Here is a 20,164-nt window from a genome sequence, read left to right as displayed (position 1 = left end):
AAAGAGATCAGGTGACCTCCTGGCCTGGGAAAGAGACAAAGGCCAGAAAGGAGGGGCTGGAGGGGGTTTCAGTTGGGAGCTGGCTGGGGACTAGGAGTTAGGGCAGACAGGGGTGTCTGGCTCGCTGGGCTCCAGAATGGACCCGGCGGAGGGGTCCTGTTCGCTGGACCTACAAGCTCTGTTTTAGACCGTGTTCCTGTCGTCTAATAAACCTCTGTTTTACTGGCTGGCTGAGAGTCACGTCTGACTGCGAAGTGGGGGTGCGGGACCCTCTGGCTTCCCCAGGACCCCGCCTGGGCGGACTCACTATGGGAAGCGCACGGAGGGGCATATGCTGAATGCTCCAAGGAGAGACCCAGGAGGTGAAGCCGTGTGAGCTTCTTGCCCTGAAGACAGTCTGCTCCAAGGGAGAGGAAGCTCCCCAAAGTCCTGACTGGCTTTGTGGGGAGCAGTTCCAGAGCATCGCCCGGGACTCCGTGACACTCACCACAGTGGGACCCACCTCTCCCGGGTCCCCCGCCCGCTGCTCTCACTCAGCTGAGCCAGAGGGGCCGAGTCTGCGTGTGCAGCAGGGGAACCAGCCCTTCCCCACTGGGCGGCCCCAGACGTCGCTCGGGCGGTGCTCCCGCCCCATGTGGCATCCTGCAGAGCCCTGTGCCATGTGATAGTCACGCCTGTCTCATGTCCAGCTCCAAGGTGCTGCTGTCCGGCATCGTGTGGCTGCCCACGTGCCCCGGCAGACAAAGGCCCGGCCACGGGATCTAGAGACAGGGCATACAGCACCTGCAGCGTGTCACAGACAGCGTCAGCGACTCACCAGGCGCCCGGTGCAGAGCTCAGAGGCCCACACCCAGAGAGAAGGACAGCAGAGCCCACCAGCACACCAGGGTTCGCAAACTGCCCGTGGTTCTCCACATACCGTGCGCCAGGCGCGCCAGCTACTGCGGCTGCTCTGCCCTCTGGGCTCTGAGAATGGACAGAGTCAGCCTCACCCACCACCACCCTCTGCCCGCCCCCAGCTGCTGGAGCTCCAGCCTCAGGCCCTAAAGCCAGGCTGGGCAGAACTGGCTTCTTCCTAAAGCCCCTCTGCTTCCCCCGGAGCACTGCCTGCCCTCTCCTGCCCTGCCCCAGGGAGAGCCCCTCCGAGCCCCCGAAGGGCCAACTCTTCAGTGGCAGCTACAAACGGCCCTTCCTCATTCAGTCGCAGCTTTCTCCAGGCTCTGCCAGGGCCCTTACGTGGTTCTCCCTACGTGTGGCCTGGGCCCTGGAGTTCCTGCTCACGGCCAGTGACTGAACAAAGCGAGAGGGAAGTGGCTGGATCAGACCCTGGGGCACTTGGCTCCAGGATGTTCCCTGACATGGGCTGGGCAGAGACCGCCGTACACGGAGCCCCTCGCGGATGGCAGCACCCCGGGCAGTGCCTCCGACAGGCAGGTCTCTGGGTCCAGGGAGGTTCCATTTGGTCTGAGCTGGTCAATCCGGGTGCAGAACGTCTCCGAGCGAGCCCGGACACCAGCTGTCTCTGCAATGCACCAGTCACTGCCTTGGGCTGCTCGTTGAAACGCCGCCGGGGGGTCAATCCGCCCAGGGACGGAGCTTTCCCGGGGCAGCATCCGGGCAATTTACCCGCAGACAGGAACAGCGTCAGCACCTCTCAGCAGCTCCCGTCTGGCCCCGGCTGTCTGCCCTTGCCCTGACGTCCCTCCCCCACAGCCTCTCCTCTGTCCCGCTGGGGAGGCGCTGAGAGGCTCCCAGAGGGGGAGGGGGGAGCCTGCCACTATGGGGCGGGGGAGGGGGGGAAGCTTTGTCCCAATGCTGCCATCTCTGCTCCTTCAGCCGAGTCCCCGGGAAAGGCCCTTTCCCGAGTGACAGGAATCTAGCTGCTGAACCTACAAAATCAAACCAGTCTGGCCTCAGAACCCACCCGGCAACCAGGAGATCACAGTAATGACGTATGCGATCCAACGCCCGGCTCCAGGGCACCGGCTTTGCAGCCCATGTGTAGCAGCAGCTCCTGGGGAGAACGGGCCGGGCACCCCCAGCTCAGTTCCTAGGAAAGGGCCCCAGCGACTCGAGCGGGGCCGGGGCGTCTCAGATGGAGCACGCGGGGTCCGGGAGTGAGGCGGAGACACTGAATGCAAAGGGAGCCTGGAAGTCCCACCATCTCCTCTCGCTGTCTCAGGCCAGGCCGACAGCAAGAACTGAACCACGGCCCCCTACGGGGTGGGGGGTCCCACGCAAAGCAGTTGTTGCTGCCCCTTTCGGCACAGGCTGGGGTGTGGGGAGAGGTGCCATCTGGAATTCGACCAGGGTGACTATTTCCTTGCCACTGACTGATCCATTTACAATCTCGTGGGCCTCCTTGGCGGGAGCCGGGAGGTTTTGTGGTGATGGGAGGGGGCTGAAGTTTCTTTGCTCCTGCTGGTTGGTGTGTCAGAACTAGAGCAAGCTCAGCTCAAGGTTTTCGAGGTTCGGGGCCTCGGGGGGAGAGCGCTGAGCGCTGGTAGCGGAGCAGCCAGGGCCTGGAGACGGTCAGCACCTTGGGTGGGAAAGCTAGTGAGGAGTGGCGGAGATCAGCTCGGTGGGGGCGACGCCTGGAGATCCCCTCACAAGCAATTAACCCGTCTATTGGGTGACTGGGTCAGTGCCATTGTCTGGCCTGGCTGAGCGGGTGGCACAGGACGGAGTTAACCCTTAGTGCTCCAGAGAGCTGGGCCCACTCCAACAATCAACAGAGATCCAGGATATTCACAGCGCTCAGACTCTGCCCCGCTCTTCACACGAGACCTTAGACGGAGAGCTCAGAGGCTGCAGGTCATGGCGAGGGAGGAAGGGTCACTGGGGTCTGGGCCAGGGCAGCGGGGTGGGGGGGCAGGAGGCGGCTCAGGCTTTGTCTGTCAATGGTGTTAAAATAAAACTGCAAAAACCTCCCCCCTCCTCCCAGCACAAGAATCTCATTTGTCACTGGGGCCCCTGGACTGACTCCGCCGCTGCGAAAATCTCCATCCCGCCCCAGTGCTCAGAGACCCCTCCCCCACCCATGGCACTGGGGCTCCTCCAGCCCCCCACAGCTGCTGTGCAGGGACCTCTGCCTGGCTCTGGAAGGGGCTCAGCTGGGGGCTGTGCATCGCCTGGCACAACTGCACCTGCAAGTTGGGATTGAGGAGCACTGTGAACAGGGTGAGGTTTAGTGTCGGGATTCAGGTGCACCAAGGTTTGGAGGGGGCCACGAGTCAGAGCTGAGAAATACCATGAATAGAGCGGGCTGCGGGGGGATGGAGGAATGACGTGAAGGGGAGGGGGCTGGGGATGGAGGAGCGAGGTGAAGGGGAGGGCAGGGGCTGCGGGAACCTGCTCCCATAAGGATGCGCCGTGCCCACCCCACGGGGCCCAGCATCCCTCTCGCACAGGCCAGGGGAGGCCGGCTCTCGCCCGGGGAAGAGCCTGGCGAGGGCTGCGTGCGCCAAGCGCGCGGTACTCACGCGAGGATGGAGGAGAGCGAGACCATCTCAGCGGCGAGGTACGCCATGTACGCCAGCAGGAAGACGAAGAGCGGCTCGATGATGCGCACGCGCTTGGTGAACCTGGTGATCAGCGCCAGCAGGAAGGCGAAGAGCAGCCCCACGGCCGCCCCCCCGAGGCTCACCACGAAGAAGGAAGCTGGGGGCACAAGAGCAGAGCCCCATGGAGTGAGTCTTGCTGGCTGCAGCCTTGGCAGAGGGCAGCTTGTACCTACCACCAGAGGGAGCCCGGAGACCTGCCCGCAGAGCCTGCCTTTGGAGAGGCCTCTACTGAGGACGGCTGCACCCCAAAAGCAGAGAACCCGGCTAACTGCAAAGGTCGGGATGCGCTGCACAGGGGCTGCTCGCTCTTCCTTACTGACAAATATGGGGATATACCTATCTCATAGAGCTGGAAGGGACGAGAGGTCATCGAGTCCAGCCCCCTGCCTTCACTAGCAGGCCCAAGTACTGATTTTGCCCCAGATCCCTAAGTGGCCCCCTCAAGGATTAAACTCACAACACTGGGTTTGGCAGGCTCAAACCACTGACCCTGCTCTGCCCCCTTCCCCAAGGCCCTGCCCTCGCTCCGCCTCTGTCACTGCATTTTTAACGGGCACGTCGCTTGTCAAATAAACCCCCTTCGGAGGAAATCCCGTCCGAGAAGCGACGTGCCCGTTAAAAATGCAGTGACAGAGGCGGAGCAAGGGCGGGGCCTTGGGGAGGGGGCGGAGCAGGGGCAGGAAGAGGCAGAGCAAGGGCGGGGCCTTGGGGGAGGGGGCGGAGCAGGGGCAGGGAGAGGAGGGGCGAGGGCAGGGCCTTGGGGAAGGGGGCGGGGCAGGGAGAGGCAGGGCAAGGGCAGGGCCTTGAGGGAGGGGGTGGGGCAGGGGCAGGAAGAGGAGGAGCGAGGGCGTTGCCCTCGGGGGGGAGCATCCCCGGGAAAAACTAAAAGTCAGCACCTGTGTCTCCGACTCTCTCGCACTCTGGCTCGTGCGTGGACCGCGGAGTGCTGGCCTGGCACAGATATGGAAAGCCGGCGCACGCAGCGTAGTGAAATAGGGGGCAGGGAGCAGCTCTCTTAGGACAGAGAACGAGGCCTGGGCCTCCTCGAGGGACACAGACCTGAGGCGCGGCAGCGTCTAATGAGGAGGCCTCCAGCGGAGACAAAGGACCCCCCTGGGAACATCTGGGTACTGCCTGGCGTGGCAGAGTGGGAGATATTGGACAGTCCACTGGGAGTGAGGCGTTCACCTCCTGATTCCAAACGCCGCCTCCTCTGCCCGCCGGGGGAGGCAAAGGGGAGCTGCGGCCCCTCCCCAGGATCAAAGGCAGCCACCAGGCCCCGGGGAACAAAAAACAAAACCTTCTCCTGTGCTTTTCCTGGGGGCCACCCCCTGCAGCCTCCACCCCCACTCCATCCCCTAGCTGCCAAACCTCCCGCTCGCCCCCCAGAGCAGCTACGCAGACAGCCCACAGGGGCAAACCGAACATTTGGGGGCAGCAAAAATCAATGGAATTGAATCTATAAATAAATACCCCAAGAATTACAGGATTGGACAGGGGATCGGCGAGGGACCGGGGGTGGGGGGGGGTTGGTGCTGCATATGTCACACACCCACAGATATATCCCAAGGTGCTAAACTATTAATTTTTAACAGACTGTAAAAGGCAGCCAGAGACTGAACACCTTTTATAAGCATTTGTAAATATCCAACTCTGACGTTTCACTCCATATTCTTTATGAAAATACACCTATGATATGACTGTGACGTAACTGAGATGTGCTTTATGCAAGATGGGTCTTGTAAGAGATCATTGGAAAGGTTATAATTTACTGAATGCGATTATCCAAGGTGTGTGCCTGTATCATTTCTGTATCTGAAGTTAGGAATAGTGACCATGTATCTGTATTTCAGCTATGCTACTTTGGGTGACGCCACTGCCAACACTTCGGGTACAACAATGGAAAAACCAGACAGGGCGGATGGCCCATCAGCGAGGACGAAGGACTGTGAAAAGCTAGGCCTTCCTGGGGACGCTCCACACTGCCCCTGACTCATGGACTCTGTGATCCTACAGAGTCAGGGGGTCTTGTCACCTGATACTAAACATTACCTGGGACTTCTTGTAACTTTCCACTGGAAGGGAAGGGGGGGGGGTCAAGTTTGGGGAAACAAAGGATTCCCGCCTTGTGTAAATCCTATTGAAGAGTGGGGAGGAAGGCACACGGGTCTCCTCCTCCTCTCCATGGCCTGTCTGCCCAAGAAGAAAGACTGGTAAAGCCGCCTGAAGGGAAGGCGGGGGGGTGGGGGAGTCCAGGCTGAGACAGGGTCCAGTCTGAAAAGGAATAGAACTGGAACTCTGAACCACAGAAACTTTGCCACCTGCCTAAAATAACATTTCAGGTGAGAATTTACATTGTGTAACCTGTTTCTTAAGTCTATTGAGCTTAGCTTGCGTATTTTGGTTTATTTGGTCAGTAATCCGCTTGGTTCTGTCTGTTCTCTCTTATATTCACTTACAATTCACCTTTTGTCGTTACTAAACTTATTTCTTGTTTATACACAGTTTCTGTAATTTCTAACAGGGAGGAGGGGGAGAAGTCGTGCACATCTCTCTTCACATTGAGGGAGGGGGCAAATTTTATGAGCTTGCGCTGTACAAATATTTCTATACAGAGCAAGACAGGGTTATTTCGGGTTTGTCTCCCAAAAGGGGGGTGCACGTGAGGGCTGGGGGAGCCCCTCACACAGAGCTGACTTCAGCAGAGTGTGGGTGTGTCAGTCAAAAGGCTGGCGAGCCTAATCCAGCAAAGCAGGGAGAGGGAGCCCAGGCTGATTGAGCAGGGGAGGCTCAGTGAAACCCCAGCACATTAGGTGGCACCAGAAGGGGGGTCGAACCCATCACACCAACCAACCAAAACAAGCCCCACCTATGGCTGGAGACCAGAGGCTGATGTTCGCTGCTGTATGATCTGTGAAATGGGACGTGGGCACATGCTACAACAGGGCTGGGCAGACTTTTTGGCCCAAGGGCCACATCGGGGAATAGACATTGTATGGTGGGCCATGAATACTCACAAAATTGGGGTTGTGGTGTGGGAGGGGGTGATGGCTCTGGTTAGGGGAGCAGGCTCTGGGGATGAGGAGTTTGGGGTGCAGGAGGGTGCTCTGGGCTGGGATCAAGGGGTTTGGAGAGCAGGAGGGGGATCAGGGCTGGGGCAGGGGTGCGGGAAGGGGTGCAGGCTCTGGGGTGGGGTTGGGGATGAGAGGTTTGGGGTGCAGGAGGGGGATCAGGGCTGGGGCAGGGGGTTGGGGCGTGGGGAGAGGCTCAGGGGGTGCAGGCAGGAGCGCCGGAGTGGGGCCAAGCTGCTGGCAGTTTGCCCACCCCTGTGTTACAAGCTGGCCCCTCGCAGCCAGATGCTCGGGGCGGGCTGGGACTGGCCTCGTAACCTCAGCCGGCTCATCTCCTGACCAGAGCTCTGAGCCAGGCAAGCTTGGTTAAGGTGTGTTGGGCTTGTATAAAATCATAGAATCACAGAAGTGGAAGGGACCTCGAGAGGTCGTCTAGTCCAGTCCCCTGCCCTCCTGTCAGGACTGAGTACTATCTAGACCATCCCTGACAGGGGTTTGTCCAACTGGCTCTTAAAAACCTCCAATGATGGAGGTTCCACAACCTCCCTAGGCAATTTATCCCAGTGCTTAACCACCCTGGCAGTTAGGAAGTTTCTCTGGCTTTTGGTCCCCATCCCCTGTCTGTCTCTGTCTGTCCATCCACAGAGCTCCTTGGGGGCAGGACTGCCTATGGGGCAAGCGGCCTGCACACCGGGGCGCTGACAGACACAGCCAGCCAGCACGGACATCTGGCCAGGTCTATGCACAAAGCCAACGGTTAGCGGCTGCGCCCTGCCCGTCTCCCACGGAGCTGGCACCTGAGAGCCGCTTCTACAGCCTCCATTTAGACTCACTTGACTCCCCCTGTTTCTGGCTTGCAGCCACGAGAGCTGGGAGAGAGCTCCTGGGTCACACCTCCCCCGTCTGCCAGCCGGCCATGGCTGCTCAGAGTACGTGGTCCCGTCCAGTTTACACATCCCAAGCGATGGGACTTCCAGCACCTCCCCTGGGAAGCCAGTCCACCGCAGTCCCTTCCAATGGCACGGCATCTGCCCGGCTCACCCGCCTACCCGTCCCCTCTCCTCACGGCCTGCTCCTCCAAGGCGTTCCCTTAAACAGCCCCCCAGACACACAGCGAGCTGGGACTGTCTGGTCCTTTCTAAGGCCTGGTCTACACTACGAGTTTAGGTCGACTTTAGCCGCGTTAAATCGACTTAAGCCTGGACACGTTTACACTACGAAGCCCTTTCTGTCGACTTAAAGGGCCCTTTAAACCGGTTTCCTAACACCACCTCGACAAGGGGATTAGCGATAAAATCGGCCTTAGGGGGTCGGAATTGGGTTAGTGTGGACGGAATTCGACATTACTGGCCTCCGGGAGCTATCCCACAGTGCTTCATTGTGACCGCTCTGGACAGCACTCTCATCTCAGATGCACTGGCCAGGTAGACAGGAAAAGCCCCGCGAACGTTTGAATTTCATTTCCTGTTTGCTCAGCGTGGAGAGCACAGGTGACCATGCAGAGCCCATCAGCACAGGTAACCATGATGGAGTCCCAGTCCCAGTCCCAGGATCGCAGAAGAGCTCCAGCCTGGACCGAACGGGAGGTACAGGATCTGATCGCCATCTGGGGAGATGAAGCAGTGCTCGCCGAACTCCGAAACAGTAAAAGAAACGGCAAAACATTAGAAAAGATCTCCAAGGCCATGAAGGACAGAGGCCATAACAGGGACGCGCGGCAGTGCCGCGTGAAAATTAAGGAGCTAAGGCAAGCCTACCACAAAGTCAGAGACGCAAACGGAAGGTCCGGGGCAGAGCCGCAAACATGCCGCTACTACGCGGAGCTGCATGCCATTCTAGGGCGTGCAGCCACCACTAGCCCAAGCGTGTTCTATGAGTCCCTCTCTGCAAACGGGGAAGCGGGTTCGGCGGACGAGGAAGATGAGGATGGAGAGAACATAGATAGCTCACAGCAGCAAGGAAGCGGAGAAACCAGTTACCCCAACAGCCAGGATATGTTTGTCACCCTGGACCTGGAAACAGTAACCCCCGAACTGACCCAAGACCCTGAGGGCACACAGGGGACCTCTGGTGAGTGTACATTTGCAAAAATTACACATGGTTTAAAAACAAGCGTGTTTAATGATTAATGATTAATTTGCCCTGGCAATCGCGGCCAGTACAGCTACTGGAAAAGTCTGTTAACGTGTATGGGGATGGAGCGGAAATCCTCCAGGGACATCTCCAGAAAGCTCTCCTTCATGTACTCCCAAAGCCTTTGCAAAAGGTTTCTGGGGAGGGCTGCCTTATCCCGTCCGCCATGGTAGGACACTTTACCACGCCAGGCCAGTAGCACGTAGTCTGGAATCATTGCATAACAAAGCATGGCAGCGTATGGTCCCGGTGTTTGCTGGCATGCAGACAACATCCATTCCTTATCTCTCTTTGTTATCCTCAGGAGAGTGATATCATTCACGGTCACCTGGTTAAAATGGGGCAATTTTATTAAGGGGACATTCAGAGGTGCCCCTTCCTGCTCTGCTGAACAGAAATATACCCCGCTGTTAACCACGCGGTGGGGGGGGGGGTTGAAGTGACCATCCCAGAGAATTGGGTGTGTGGGGGAGGGGAGTTAGTTGGGTTTGTGCTGCATGTTAAACCTGAAATCGCAGCCCCTCCTTTTACATTGCAAACCCATTTTAAATGGCACGGGTGCTTGGTATGGGAAATGAGGGCAGAACTGTTTGAAACCATCCCCACATGTTAAGAAGGTTAAAAAAGCCCAAAGACTATATGTCTTACCATGGCTGCCTGCAAGCTGAAATCTGTGTCCTGGCACTGCGTGAGTGATCTCTCACACCAAACCAGGAGACTCTCAATATAAGAGGAAAAATGCGACCTTGTAACGAAAGCACATGTGCTGTGTGATGTTGTGAACAGCAAAATCTAACGTGAAAGAGTCTACCCATTGTTCTCTAAAATGTATCTTTTTTAACAACCTCTCCCTTCTCCACCAGCTGCAAATCTTACTCCTTCGCAGAGGCTAGTGAATATTCGAAGAAGGAAGCGAAGGACGCGTGACGAAATGTTTACTGAACTTCAGACTGCCTCCCACGCTGACAGAGCACAGCTGAATGCGTGGAGGCAGTCAATGACTGATTTTAAAAAAGCCCAATATGAGCGAGAGGAGAGGTGGCGTGCTGAATCGCGGGCTGAAGAGGAGAAGTTGCGTGCTGAAACGCGGGCTGAAGAGGAGAGGTGGCGTCAACTTGTAATCAGAAAGCAAGAGTCGATGCTCCGGCTGCTGGAGCATCAAAGTGATATGCTCCTGCGTATGGTTGAGCTGCAGGAAAGGCAGCAGGAGCAGAGAACGCCGCTACAGCCCCTCTGTAACCAGCAGCCCTCCTCCCCAAGTCCCATTGCCTCCTCACCCAGACGCCCAAGAACACGGTGGGGGGGCCTTCGGCCACCCACTCACTCCACCCTAGATGATTTCCATAGCAATAAGTTTTAAAGTTTTAAATTGGAGTGTGTCCTTTTCCTTCCCTCCTCCCCCACCCATCCCGGGCTACCTTTCCAATTATCCCCCTAGTTGTGTGCTGAATTAATAAAGAATGCATGAATGTGAAGCAACAATGACTTTATTGCCTCTGCAAGTGGTGCTCGAAGGGGGGAGGGTAGTAGGGGAGGGTGGGGTGGTTGGTTTGCAGGGAAGTAGAGTTAACAGGGTGGTGGGGGAGGGGCAGAGGGTTCATCAAGGAGCAACAAACAGAAGTTTCACTCCGTAGCCTGGCCAGTCACAAAACTGGTTTTCAACGCTTCTCTGATGCGCACCGCGCCCTGCTGTGCTCCTCTAACCGCCCTGGTGTCTGGCTGCGCGTAATCAGCGGCCAGGCGATTTGCCTCAACCTCCCACCCCGCCATAAATGTCTCCCCCTTACTTTCACATATATTGTGGAGCGCACAGCAAGCAGCAATAACAATGGGGAGATTCTTTTCGCTAAGGTCTGAGCGAGTCAGTAAGCTGCGCCAGCGCGCTTTTAAACGGCCAAATGCACATTCCACCACCATTCGGCACTTGCTCAGCCTGTAGTTGAACAGGTCCTGACTGCTGTCCAGGCTGCCTGTGTATGGCTTCATGAGCCATGGCATTAAGGGGTAGGCTGGGTCCCCAAGGATCACGATAGGCATTTCAACATCCCCAATGGTTATTTTCTGGTCCGGGAAGAAAGTCCCTTCCTCCAGCTTTCGAAACAGAAGAGACTGCCTGAAGACGCGAGCATCATGTACCCTTCCCGGCCAGCCCACGTTGATGTCGGTGAAACGTCCCTTGTGATCCACCAGGGCTTGCAGCAGCATTGAAAAGTACCCCTTGCGGTTTATGTAGTCGGCGGCTTGGTGCGCCGGTGCCAAGATAGGGATATGGGTTCCGTCTATGGCCCCACCACAGTTTGGGAATCCCATTGCAGCAAAGCCATCCACTATGGTCTGCACGTTTCCCAGAGTCACTACCCTTGATATCACCAGGTCTCTCATTGCCCTGGCAACTTGGATCACAGCAGCCCCCACAGTAGATTTGCCCACTCCAAATTGATTCCCGACTGACCGGTAGCTGTCTGGCGTTGCAAGCTTCCACAGGGCTATCGCCACTCGCTTCTCCACTGTGAGGGCTGCTCTCATCCTGGTATTCTGGCGCTTCAGGGCAGGGGAAAGCAAGTCACAAAGTTCCATGAAAGTGCCCTTACGCATGCGAAAGTTTCGCAGCCACTGGGCATCGTCCCAGACCTGCAACACGATGCGGTCCCACCACTCTGTGCTTGTTTCCCGGGCCCAGAATCGGCGGTCCACGGCATGAACCTGCCCCAGTAACACCAAGATTTCCACATTGCTGGGGCCTGTGCCTTGTGAGAGGTCCATGTCAATTTCCTCATCACTATCGTCGCCGCGCTGCAATCGCCTCCTCCTCAGCTGGTCCTGGTTTGGCTTTGGCATGTCCAGGAGGCTCTGCATGTTTTCCAGGACAATGCGCGTGGTGTTCATAGTGCTCAGAATTGCCGCGGTGATCTGAGCGGGCTCCATGATCCCAGTGCTAGCTATGGCGTCTGGTCTGAAAAAAGGCGCGAAAGTAGAATCTGACGGACCAGGGGAAGAAGGGAGGGAGGGAGAGAGGGAGGGAGGGGCGAGTGACACCGCGTACAGGTACAGGGAATGAAAATCAAGAAAGGTGGCTTTGCATCAGGGAGAAACACAAACAAATGTCACACAGAATGCCCCCCCCCCCCAAGATTGAACTCAAAAGCCTGGGTTTAGCAGGAGGGAGGGGGGAAGCAAATGAATGGAGAATAAATCTATTTTTTACATCTTAAGACGACGGCGCAGCATGACTGATAGCCCTTGGCATTTTCTGGGTGCTTGGCAGCAAATACTGGGCGCTTGGCAGTAAGCCTTCAGGTCTATTGCACCATCTGATACCCAGTGCAGTACGACAACGATGGATACCAATCGTAATATGCTATCTACTGCCCAAAAGGCAAGGGGTTGCTGCTGTGTAGCAATCTAGCCCCACGTCTGCCAGCCCCATGTCTGCCAGCACCCAGATCGCCATCGGCCTCTTCTGGGTGCTTAGCAGACAATACTGGGCACTTGGCAGAAAATAGCATACTACGACTGATAACCATCATTGTCTGCCCGGGTGCCCATGATTGACAGCCGCTGCAGTACGACGACGACGGATACCAGTCGTAATAAACCATCTTCTACCAAAAGGCAAGGGGCTGGTGCAATGCAGCACCACGGCTGCCAGCCCCACAGCTGCCTGCACCCAGATCGCCAATGAAGGCTACCAGTCATGCTGCACCGTCTACCGCCAAAAGGCAGTAAGCTGCTGCTGCTGTTTAGCAATGCAGTCCCACGTTTGCCGGCACCCGGAAGAGATATGGTGACGGTAAGCTGAGCTGAGCGGGCTCCATGCTTGGCGTGGTATGTTGTCTGCACAGGTAACCCAGGTAAAAAGGCGCGAATCTATTGTCTGCCGTTGCTGTGACGGCGGGGGAGGGGCCTGACGCAATGTACCCAGAACCCCTCGCGGCACTGCTTTGCATCATCCGGGCATTGCGATCTCAACCCATAATTCCAATGGGCGCCGGAGGCTCCGGGAACTGTGGGATAGGTACCATAGTGCAATGCGCCGGAAGTCGACGCTAGCCTCGGTACTGTGGACGCGGTCCGCCGACTTCATGCACTTAGAGCATTTTAGGTGAGGACACACACAATCGGCTGCATACAACCGGTTTCTATAAAACCGGCTTCTATAAATCCGACCTAATTCTGTAGTGTAGACATAGCCTAAGCCTGTCACGGTCTCTTAAGGACTTGGGATCTTCAAGCATTTCACACTGGAGACCGGCTGTGTGCATGGCCCGGCACTCCAGCGAGCTGCCCAGTGGGTTGTACAGGGGCAGGGCAGGCGGGCGAGTCCTTTACAATGCCCTGGAGGGGACGTCGTCCTGTATGGCCCACCATGCACGCGTGACACAGGCTGTCAAAGCAGCCGCCCACCTGTCACCGGCCCCGGGCTGTATGGAGGGCACTTGTCTGCACTCAGTGCTCCCCAGTGCCAGCCAGTCTTGGCTCCCCAGCAGGGGGCGCTGGCAGCCACGCCCGCACTACACACCCTCCAGCAGAGAAAGCGGGGCCGGGCACAGCATGGCTAACAGAGAGGGGCTGGAGACACACTCACCGACACCCTTCAGGTAGTCTGTGGCCTGGACATGCGCGGGGCCCATCTCCACAAAGGAGTTAAAGACTTTGTACAGCACCTGCAAGGCAAAGCAACAGGGTTAGCCCAACGCCTGGTCCTGATGGACCAACAGCCCCTTCTTGACTCTAGCCTGCGCTGTCCTGGGAAACGTGCAGATGTGTTTCTCCTTTTGGGCATGTGATGCCTGCCCCTTCAGACCCTGGGCCGTACTCACCACGGTGACGGCGTCGTTCAGCAGGGACTCCCCGAACACGATGATGAAGAGGGTCTCGTTGATGTGGACTTCCTCGAAGACGGCCAGCACCGCCACAGGATCCACGGCCGAGATGAGGCTGCCGAAGAGCAGGAAGTCCATCAGGCCAGCGTCCACGCCCGCGTCTGCCAGGACAGAAACACACCGCTCAGGGCACCTCGGGAGGGGGCGTGGACTGGGCCTCAGCCTCTTGTATCTCCAGCTGCACCCACCTCACGCTGCCCAGGGGAAGCAGACCAGGCTCCACGCCCTAAGGGCCCAGCCAGACACACCAGGGAGCGAGAGAAGCGAAGGAGGGAGCCCACCCGCCCTGCACAGAGCTGGGGAGGTGCCTGCGCTGGGGAGGCCACTATCATGGCACACAGAGCAAGGCCAGCCTGGCAGGCCCTGATAAACAACCAGCCTCGTGTCTGCTCAGTGGTGACCATGGAGTGGGCAGGAGATGCCACGTGTCTGTCTCTGCACAACGCGGGGCCCCTGCTGTCGGCAGCAGCTCTGCCAGAGGGCTCAGAAGGGACCCTCCCCTGTTCCTAGAGAAATTCTCCAGTCTCCATTTTGTCTGCTTGGTCTCAATTCCGAATAAGCAGGAGCCAGGCCACTCCAAGAGGAAATCTGGAGATCTGGAGTACCTCAGTGCTAACATAGGGTGGGTGAAAAGTTCAGTTAATTGGCAGACTGCCCAGGAGTGCTAAGATGGTGCCCTGGCAAAAGGCCCAGTAGGTGAGAGGCTTGGCAGAATCGTAACTCTGAAGGCAACAGCAACAGGGAGCATGTACAGAATGAAGGGAGTGACAGAAAGGTGAACAGCCTCAGCCTGAACTGACATGGGCCGGTTTGGGGCTGCTTCTTCTGGTAGCTGAAGATGAGGTGATGTGGGTTAGAACAGTATAAATACTACTGTGCTGACAGGCAGCCGGTCAGTCAGGAGCCGGCGAGGAGAGCGATCGGGAGAAGACGGAGTGAGAGTGAGGAGCCAGCAAGACGAACTGCTGGAAAGGAGGTGGAAGAGCGGCTGCTGGGAAAGGGAGATCGCAGAGCAGACACAGGAGCCACTGAAGAAATTTTGTAGCAGAGCGAGAGAAGCTGCCGAGAGAACCAAGTGGCAACAACTACGAATGGCGAAACGGAGCTGAGGGAGAGTGAATTTGGAACACTAACCGCAGCTACAAAGCTGTGACGAGAGAGTCAACGAGGAGTCCGGTGGCTAACACGGCTACCCCTCTGATACTTGAAGAGAGAGTGACAGCTTAAAATCCTGGGGAGAACCCTGTTGGGAGAAGCTGCTTCAGCAGCAAGTAAAGAAAGATGCCAAAAGATTTACAAAATACGTTAGTTTTATTATAAGCATAGTGTAGGGTAGTATTTTGTGTGCGTGTGTGCGCACTAATAAGAATGCATAAAATATTGTTATTAATTGAAATTTACTTATGTAAAATCTAAAGCAGGGGTAGGCAACCTCTGGCACACGTGCCAAAGGCGGCATGCAAGCTGATTTTCAGTGGCACTCTCACGCCTTGGTCCTGGCCATCCGTCCGGGGGGCTCTGCATTTTAATTTAATTTTAAATGAAGCTTCTTAAACATTTTAAAAACCTTATTTACTTTACATACAACAATAGTTTAGTTCTATATTATAGACTTATAGAAAGAGACCTTCTAAAAAGGTTAAAATGTATTACGGGCACGCGAAACCTTAAATTAGAGTGAATAAATGAAGACTTGGCACACCACTTCTGAAAGGTTGCCGACCCCTGATCTAAAGTATAATTGAAGAAGTGCTGTCAATGATTGGTTACAGACTGGCCATTTGTAGAAAAGTGCTTCACTTAGAATCATTTGAACTGTGTGCTATTGTGGTTTGAATGCTCTTTTAACTTGCAATCAGGGATTGGTGTCTTATTTAGGACTTTAGATTATATTGTATTGGGGATTATTAGTTACAAGAATACTCCTGTGCCAATCACTTTATCGGAAGGTTACATCCGTGTCCTTCAAGTGTTTCCTTAACAACCCTGGAGATCCAGACCCCAGGAAGAGCAGATTGAGGGGGCAATAGGGTGTTTATTTTAGGGGCACCCCAGAGTCTAAATTTCAGGGTAACACCCTGGCAGAGCTGCTAGGAGCTGCCCTTGACTGGGGCGCTCCCTCTCTTCCACATCACCATCCCCCTTGTCTGCCCACCCAAGCTTGCGGAGGTGCTGGAGCCTAGATGGGGTTCTGCTAGCAGTGCTAGGACCCCACCAGCTCCCTGCAGGAGGGCCAGGGCTGGTCTCTTCCCCCCAGCCTGGGGAGGATACCAGGGGAGGGGGTGGTGAGGAGGTTGTGGGCTGAGGGAGAGAGAGAATGAACGTGTGAAAACCTTGCCCTGGGGGCCAGGGGGTGGCACTGGCTGGTCCTGAGGGCGCAGCAGCCTCGAGGAGTCACCGAGTAGCCCCTTGGGGAAAGGGGTGAGTGGCAGGGAGTGGGGGAGGACTATCTCTGGGACGGCGATGGCTCAGTCTGAGCAGTGACTGCCAGCCAATGCATCAGCCATGTCTGGGATGTGCTGCAGCTGCCAGGGCTGTAACGGGCACAGCACAGCCGGTGGCCACCCAGAGCTCAGAGGCACATGGGGATGAGGGGTCGGATAAGAGGAATTTCTCCACTAAAATCCCTGAGCTCCCCAATGGTGGGTGCGAACCCTCCCTGGACTTCACGGAGCTTCCGGCTGCAGGGCCATGCAGGAAGTACGCAGCACCCTGGCCCTTGCCCAGTTTTATTCCTTTCTCATTCCCTGGTTTGGTGTTTGATGAACCCCCAGATCATTTCATGGTGTCAAAGGTGCTGAGCCAGAGGGAGCCTGGGGTCAGTCTGAGGTTAACTCCTGGGCTTGAAGTGAAAAGCAGAGGCAAGGGGAACACATAGAGCAGCAAACAGAGAAGAGCAAAGGCCTTTGTATGTATTTTATGGGCACAGTCAAAGCTTGACTAGCTTAAGAAGGGGGAAAAGCCAAACGTGGATGACTTGCAAGCTCCATCCAGTCTGCAATTGCCAGGCAACATCGCAGACAACTGGAAAAAATTCCGACAGAGGTTTGAATTGTATTTAGCAGCCACAGGGGAAGAGGAGAAAAATGATAAAGTGAAATCAATCTTTTCGCATATTGTGGGGAGGAAGCATTGGATATTTATAACAACTTTAAATTTGAAGAAGATGAAAGCATGAAGTAAAATACTCACTATTTGAGGAGCACTGTGTGACATACTATACCTTGGGGGAGCACTCAGTAACTCTCATATTCCTCATTTATATAATTGTATGCCATGTGAGGAATCAGGGGAAAGTTTATGATCGGCTGAAAGTCATTGTTCTAGCTAAATATGTAGATCATTAGTGCATATAAAGTTATGAGATTGTGTAGTATGGTTGTCACTAAAACATGCTGTAAGTTGGGGAATCGGCCAGATATTCGCTCCCCAGAGACAATAGCAAGGAAAGTAACCAGCGCCCGGGCGGGGTGTGAAACAACCATCAACAGCCATTGTCCAGCAAGGAGCTACAATGCGATGACTCACCTGCATGAGGCCACCCCAGGGGAATCGCTCAACCTTGCCTGGGGACTCAGTAATTCCCCCAGACATGTTTTCCAAGCACATGGACTGAGGGTATAAAACAGAACACAGCGGCCCCAGACTGCGCCTTTTCTTCTCTCCCCTTCCCACCTATGCTGCAAGCAACAAGGACACTGAAAAGACTGAAGACTCCAACAGAGGAGACTGGCCCAGGTTTCAGGGATGAAATGCAATATCCAGTGGGGTGAGAAAAACTGCTTAATCTAAATGTTGCCCTGTCTAATAGGGTTGAGAGTTTAGACTGAGTGCTTATATTTTGTTTTCTTTTGGTAACCACGCTGACTTTTTGCTTATCACTTATAATCACTTAGAATCTATCTTTTGTAGTCAATAAATTTGTTTTATTGTTTATCTTTACCAATGAGTTGCCTGAAGTGTTTGGTAAATCTGCTCAGGTTTTACAAAGGCTGGTGTCTGTCCACTTTCTATTGATGAAGTGGTGAACCAAGTAATAAACTTGCACTGCTCGTCTTGAGCAGTGCAAGACGGTACAGCTGGAGGGTGCAAGCCGGGGAGAATTGGGCTGGTGCCTTTCTCTGTGTGATTCATGAGTGGCTCTGGGAGCATTCATGCAATCTAGCTGGGTGTAGGGCTTCACATCCCGCTGTGCTGAGTGATCACAGCGCCTGGAGGGTTTTGCTGCTTGTCACTAGCAAAGCATTGTGAGAGACAGCCCAGGCTGGAGAGTTAAGGGGGCACAGCGGTCCCACAGTCCCAGGCTGCACCCCGGGGGTCCTGTCACATACTGCCTGCCAAAGAGGAATGAGACCTTTGAGACAGACACATTTTGTACATGCATGCAAAACTGATGACACCAGAGAGCAATGTCACAGAATTAAGGAGCATCACTAAGTGAGTTGACAGTGTCTCTGGTCAGAGATAGAATCATTTGTGGCATTACAGACAGTGTGCTGAGAGAGAGACTGCTCTGTGAAGATTTAACTTTAGAAAAAGCAGCTCTCCGGACAGGCAGGGCAGCAGAAACTGTGAAAGCACAAGCCAAAGAGCTGAATTCACCAGAAGGGGTTATCTGTGTAGTAAGTACAAAAGAATATAGCCAGAAAAGGTAAAATCAAAGTGTGGAACCACTCACTGTGAACACCACTGCTGGGGGGGAGACTGGGTACAGCCAGCTACATGGAAAGTTGTGAGTCACAGCATGGCCCCAAACAGTGTGTTGTCTTTGGGAAACTATCATAAATGTGGGGGAAATAATCATTTTGCAAAATGCTGCAGATCCCCAAAGCAGAAAAGTGACGTGTGTTAAGTTGAAGACAACCTGGTTGAGGACTTTTACACACAAGCCTGATGAGAGGGACTGGATACTGCCCATGACAGCAAATGAAACAATTATTCCACCGAAACTGGACACAGGAGCTCAGGTCACTATTCTGTCTGAACAGGATTATGAGAGACTGAAGAGAAGACCAAAACTGGGACCAACAAACAACGTAACTGGTTATTCTGGAACAAATATACCAGTAAAGGGGAGGTGCATTGCTAGCATCAACCATAAAAACAACATGTACAGGCTCCCGTTCATTGTAGTGCCAAAGGATGTGACATCAATTTTAGGCCTGGCTGCCTCAGAAAAACTCAATCTGGTAAAACGGGTGCTATCACTACAAGATCATACTGACCCTGGCTATGGGGCACTCTTTTGGGAATATCATGATCTGTTCCAAGGGTTGGATTGTTCCAGGGTGAACATACGATCCAGATAAACAAGCAGGTCCCTCCAGTTTCCATCCATCTAGAAAGGTGCCATTTGCACTCCGTGATAAACTCAAGGCTGAGAGCAATGCAAGTAATACAAAAAAGGGAGGGGCCAACGGAATGCGTGAGCTCCCGAGTCATTGTGGAGAAAAGCAACGGCCAGCTACACATATGCTTAGATCAGCGAGACTTCAACAAGGTGAAAAAAAGAGAGAACATTTCAAACTGCCAACCAGAGAAGAGATTATGGCTCCATATTTCAGCACGTTGGCTGCCTCCTCGGGATTCTGGCAGCTAAAATTAACTGAAGAAAGATCAAAACTATGCATATTGAATACCTCATTTGGAAGATACGGATCCTTACGCCTACCCATCAGCATAGCTTCAGCACCAGAAGTGGACCACAAAACCACACATCTGATTCATGAACATATTAATGGTGTCGACACCGCAGTGGCACGCTTGGGAAGCACGGGGGTCGAGAACGCAGTGTAGGTGTGGGCGCAGCTCACCGCAGACTCGCTCGTGGGTTTTTTTTATTCTTTTCTCATCCCGGCATGTTGGTTAATGAACCCCCAGATCATTCCAGGCCTCCCAGGCGTGAGTGGGATGGCCAGTGGCATGGCCAGTTCAGTTACCATCCAACTCCGGCTGCCCTGCCATCGGCCCCATGTGTTGTGAGAGAGGCAGATGTCCCGGGGCCCAGCTCACTTACCCATCAGACCCGCTTGCTTCACGCCCCAGAGGGCGGCTCCGGTGGCGAAGGAATTCCACAGCGTGCCAATCACCGCGTAGGTCAGGATTGCCCCGAGGTTGTCAAAGAACAGCCGGCTAGGCATGAAATAGCCCGAGTCCAGGACGATGGGGGGCAGGAGGAAGAGGAAGAACATGCTGGGCTCCAGCTGGTACTCAGCTCTCTTAGCGATGGCCAGGACAATGCCCCCGAGGCCCAGCCCCAGCAGGATGAGGAGGCAACTCTCTGGGACCACGGACGTCACCTTCCTGGACAGCTGGAACACTGCAGGGCAGACAGGGAACAGGGCATCACTGCGGGGCCCCAAGCCCCAGCTTACAACACTCTGGGAGTGTGCCACCATCCCCAATGCACTGACGCTGCAATAGGGCTTCCTCAAAGGACTACGTGGGGTCCAGGGTAATGAGGGAACATCCCAGCTGCCCCATGGCCATGTACGCACAGGCCAGCTGGGCATCA

At 55.1% G+C, this 20,164-nt stretch overlaps 1 protein-coding gene across 1 annotated transcript in view; it reads right to left on the bottom strand.

Moving 5' to 3' along the window:
* SLC9A5 (solute carrier family 9 member A5) overlaps window positions 1-20,164 on the bottom strand; it is a 42,272-nt gene that overhangs the window by 18,210 nt on the left and 3,898 nt on the right. Inside the window, exons 2-5 of the mRNA XM_029911808.1 lie at window positions 19,667-19,969; window positions 13,588-13,751; window positions 13,353-13,431; window positions 3,483-3,660 (exon numbers count right to left, since the gene is read on the bottom strand). Coding sequence (XP_029767668.1) covers window positions 3,483-3,660; window positions 13,353-13,431; window positions 13,588-13,751; window positions 19,667-19,969 — 724 coding nt within the window. The remainder of the gene's footprint in view (window positions 1-3,482; window positions 3,661-13,352; window positions 13,432-13,587; window positions 13,752-19,666; window positions 19,970-20,164) is intronic.

This window comes from Terrapene carolina, unplaced genomic scaffold (assembly GCF_002925995.2).
Source record: "Terrapene carolina triunguis isolate 2854851 unplaced genomic scaffold, T_m_triunguis-2.0 Scaffold130, whole genome shotgun sequence".
Taxonomy (NCBI): Eukaryota; Metazoa; Chordata; order Testudines; family Emydidae; genus Terrapene; species Terrapene triunguis.
This window is presented reverse-complemented; position numbering and strand designations above follow the sequence as displayed.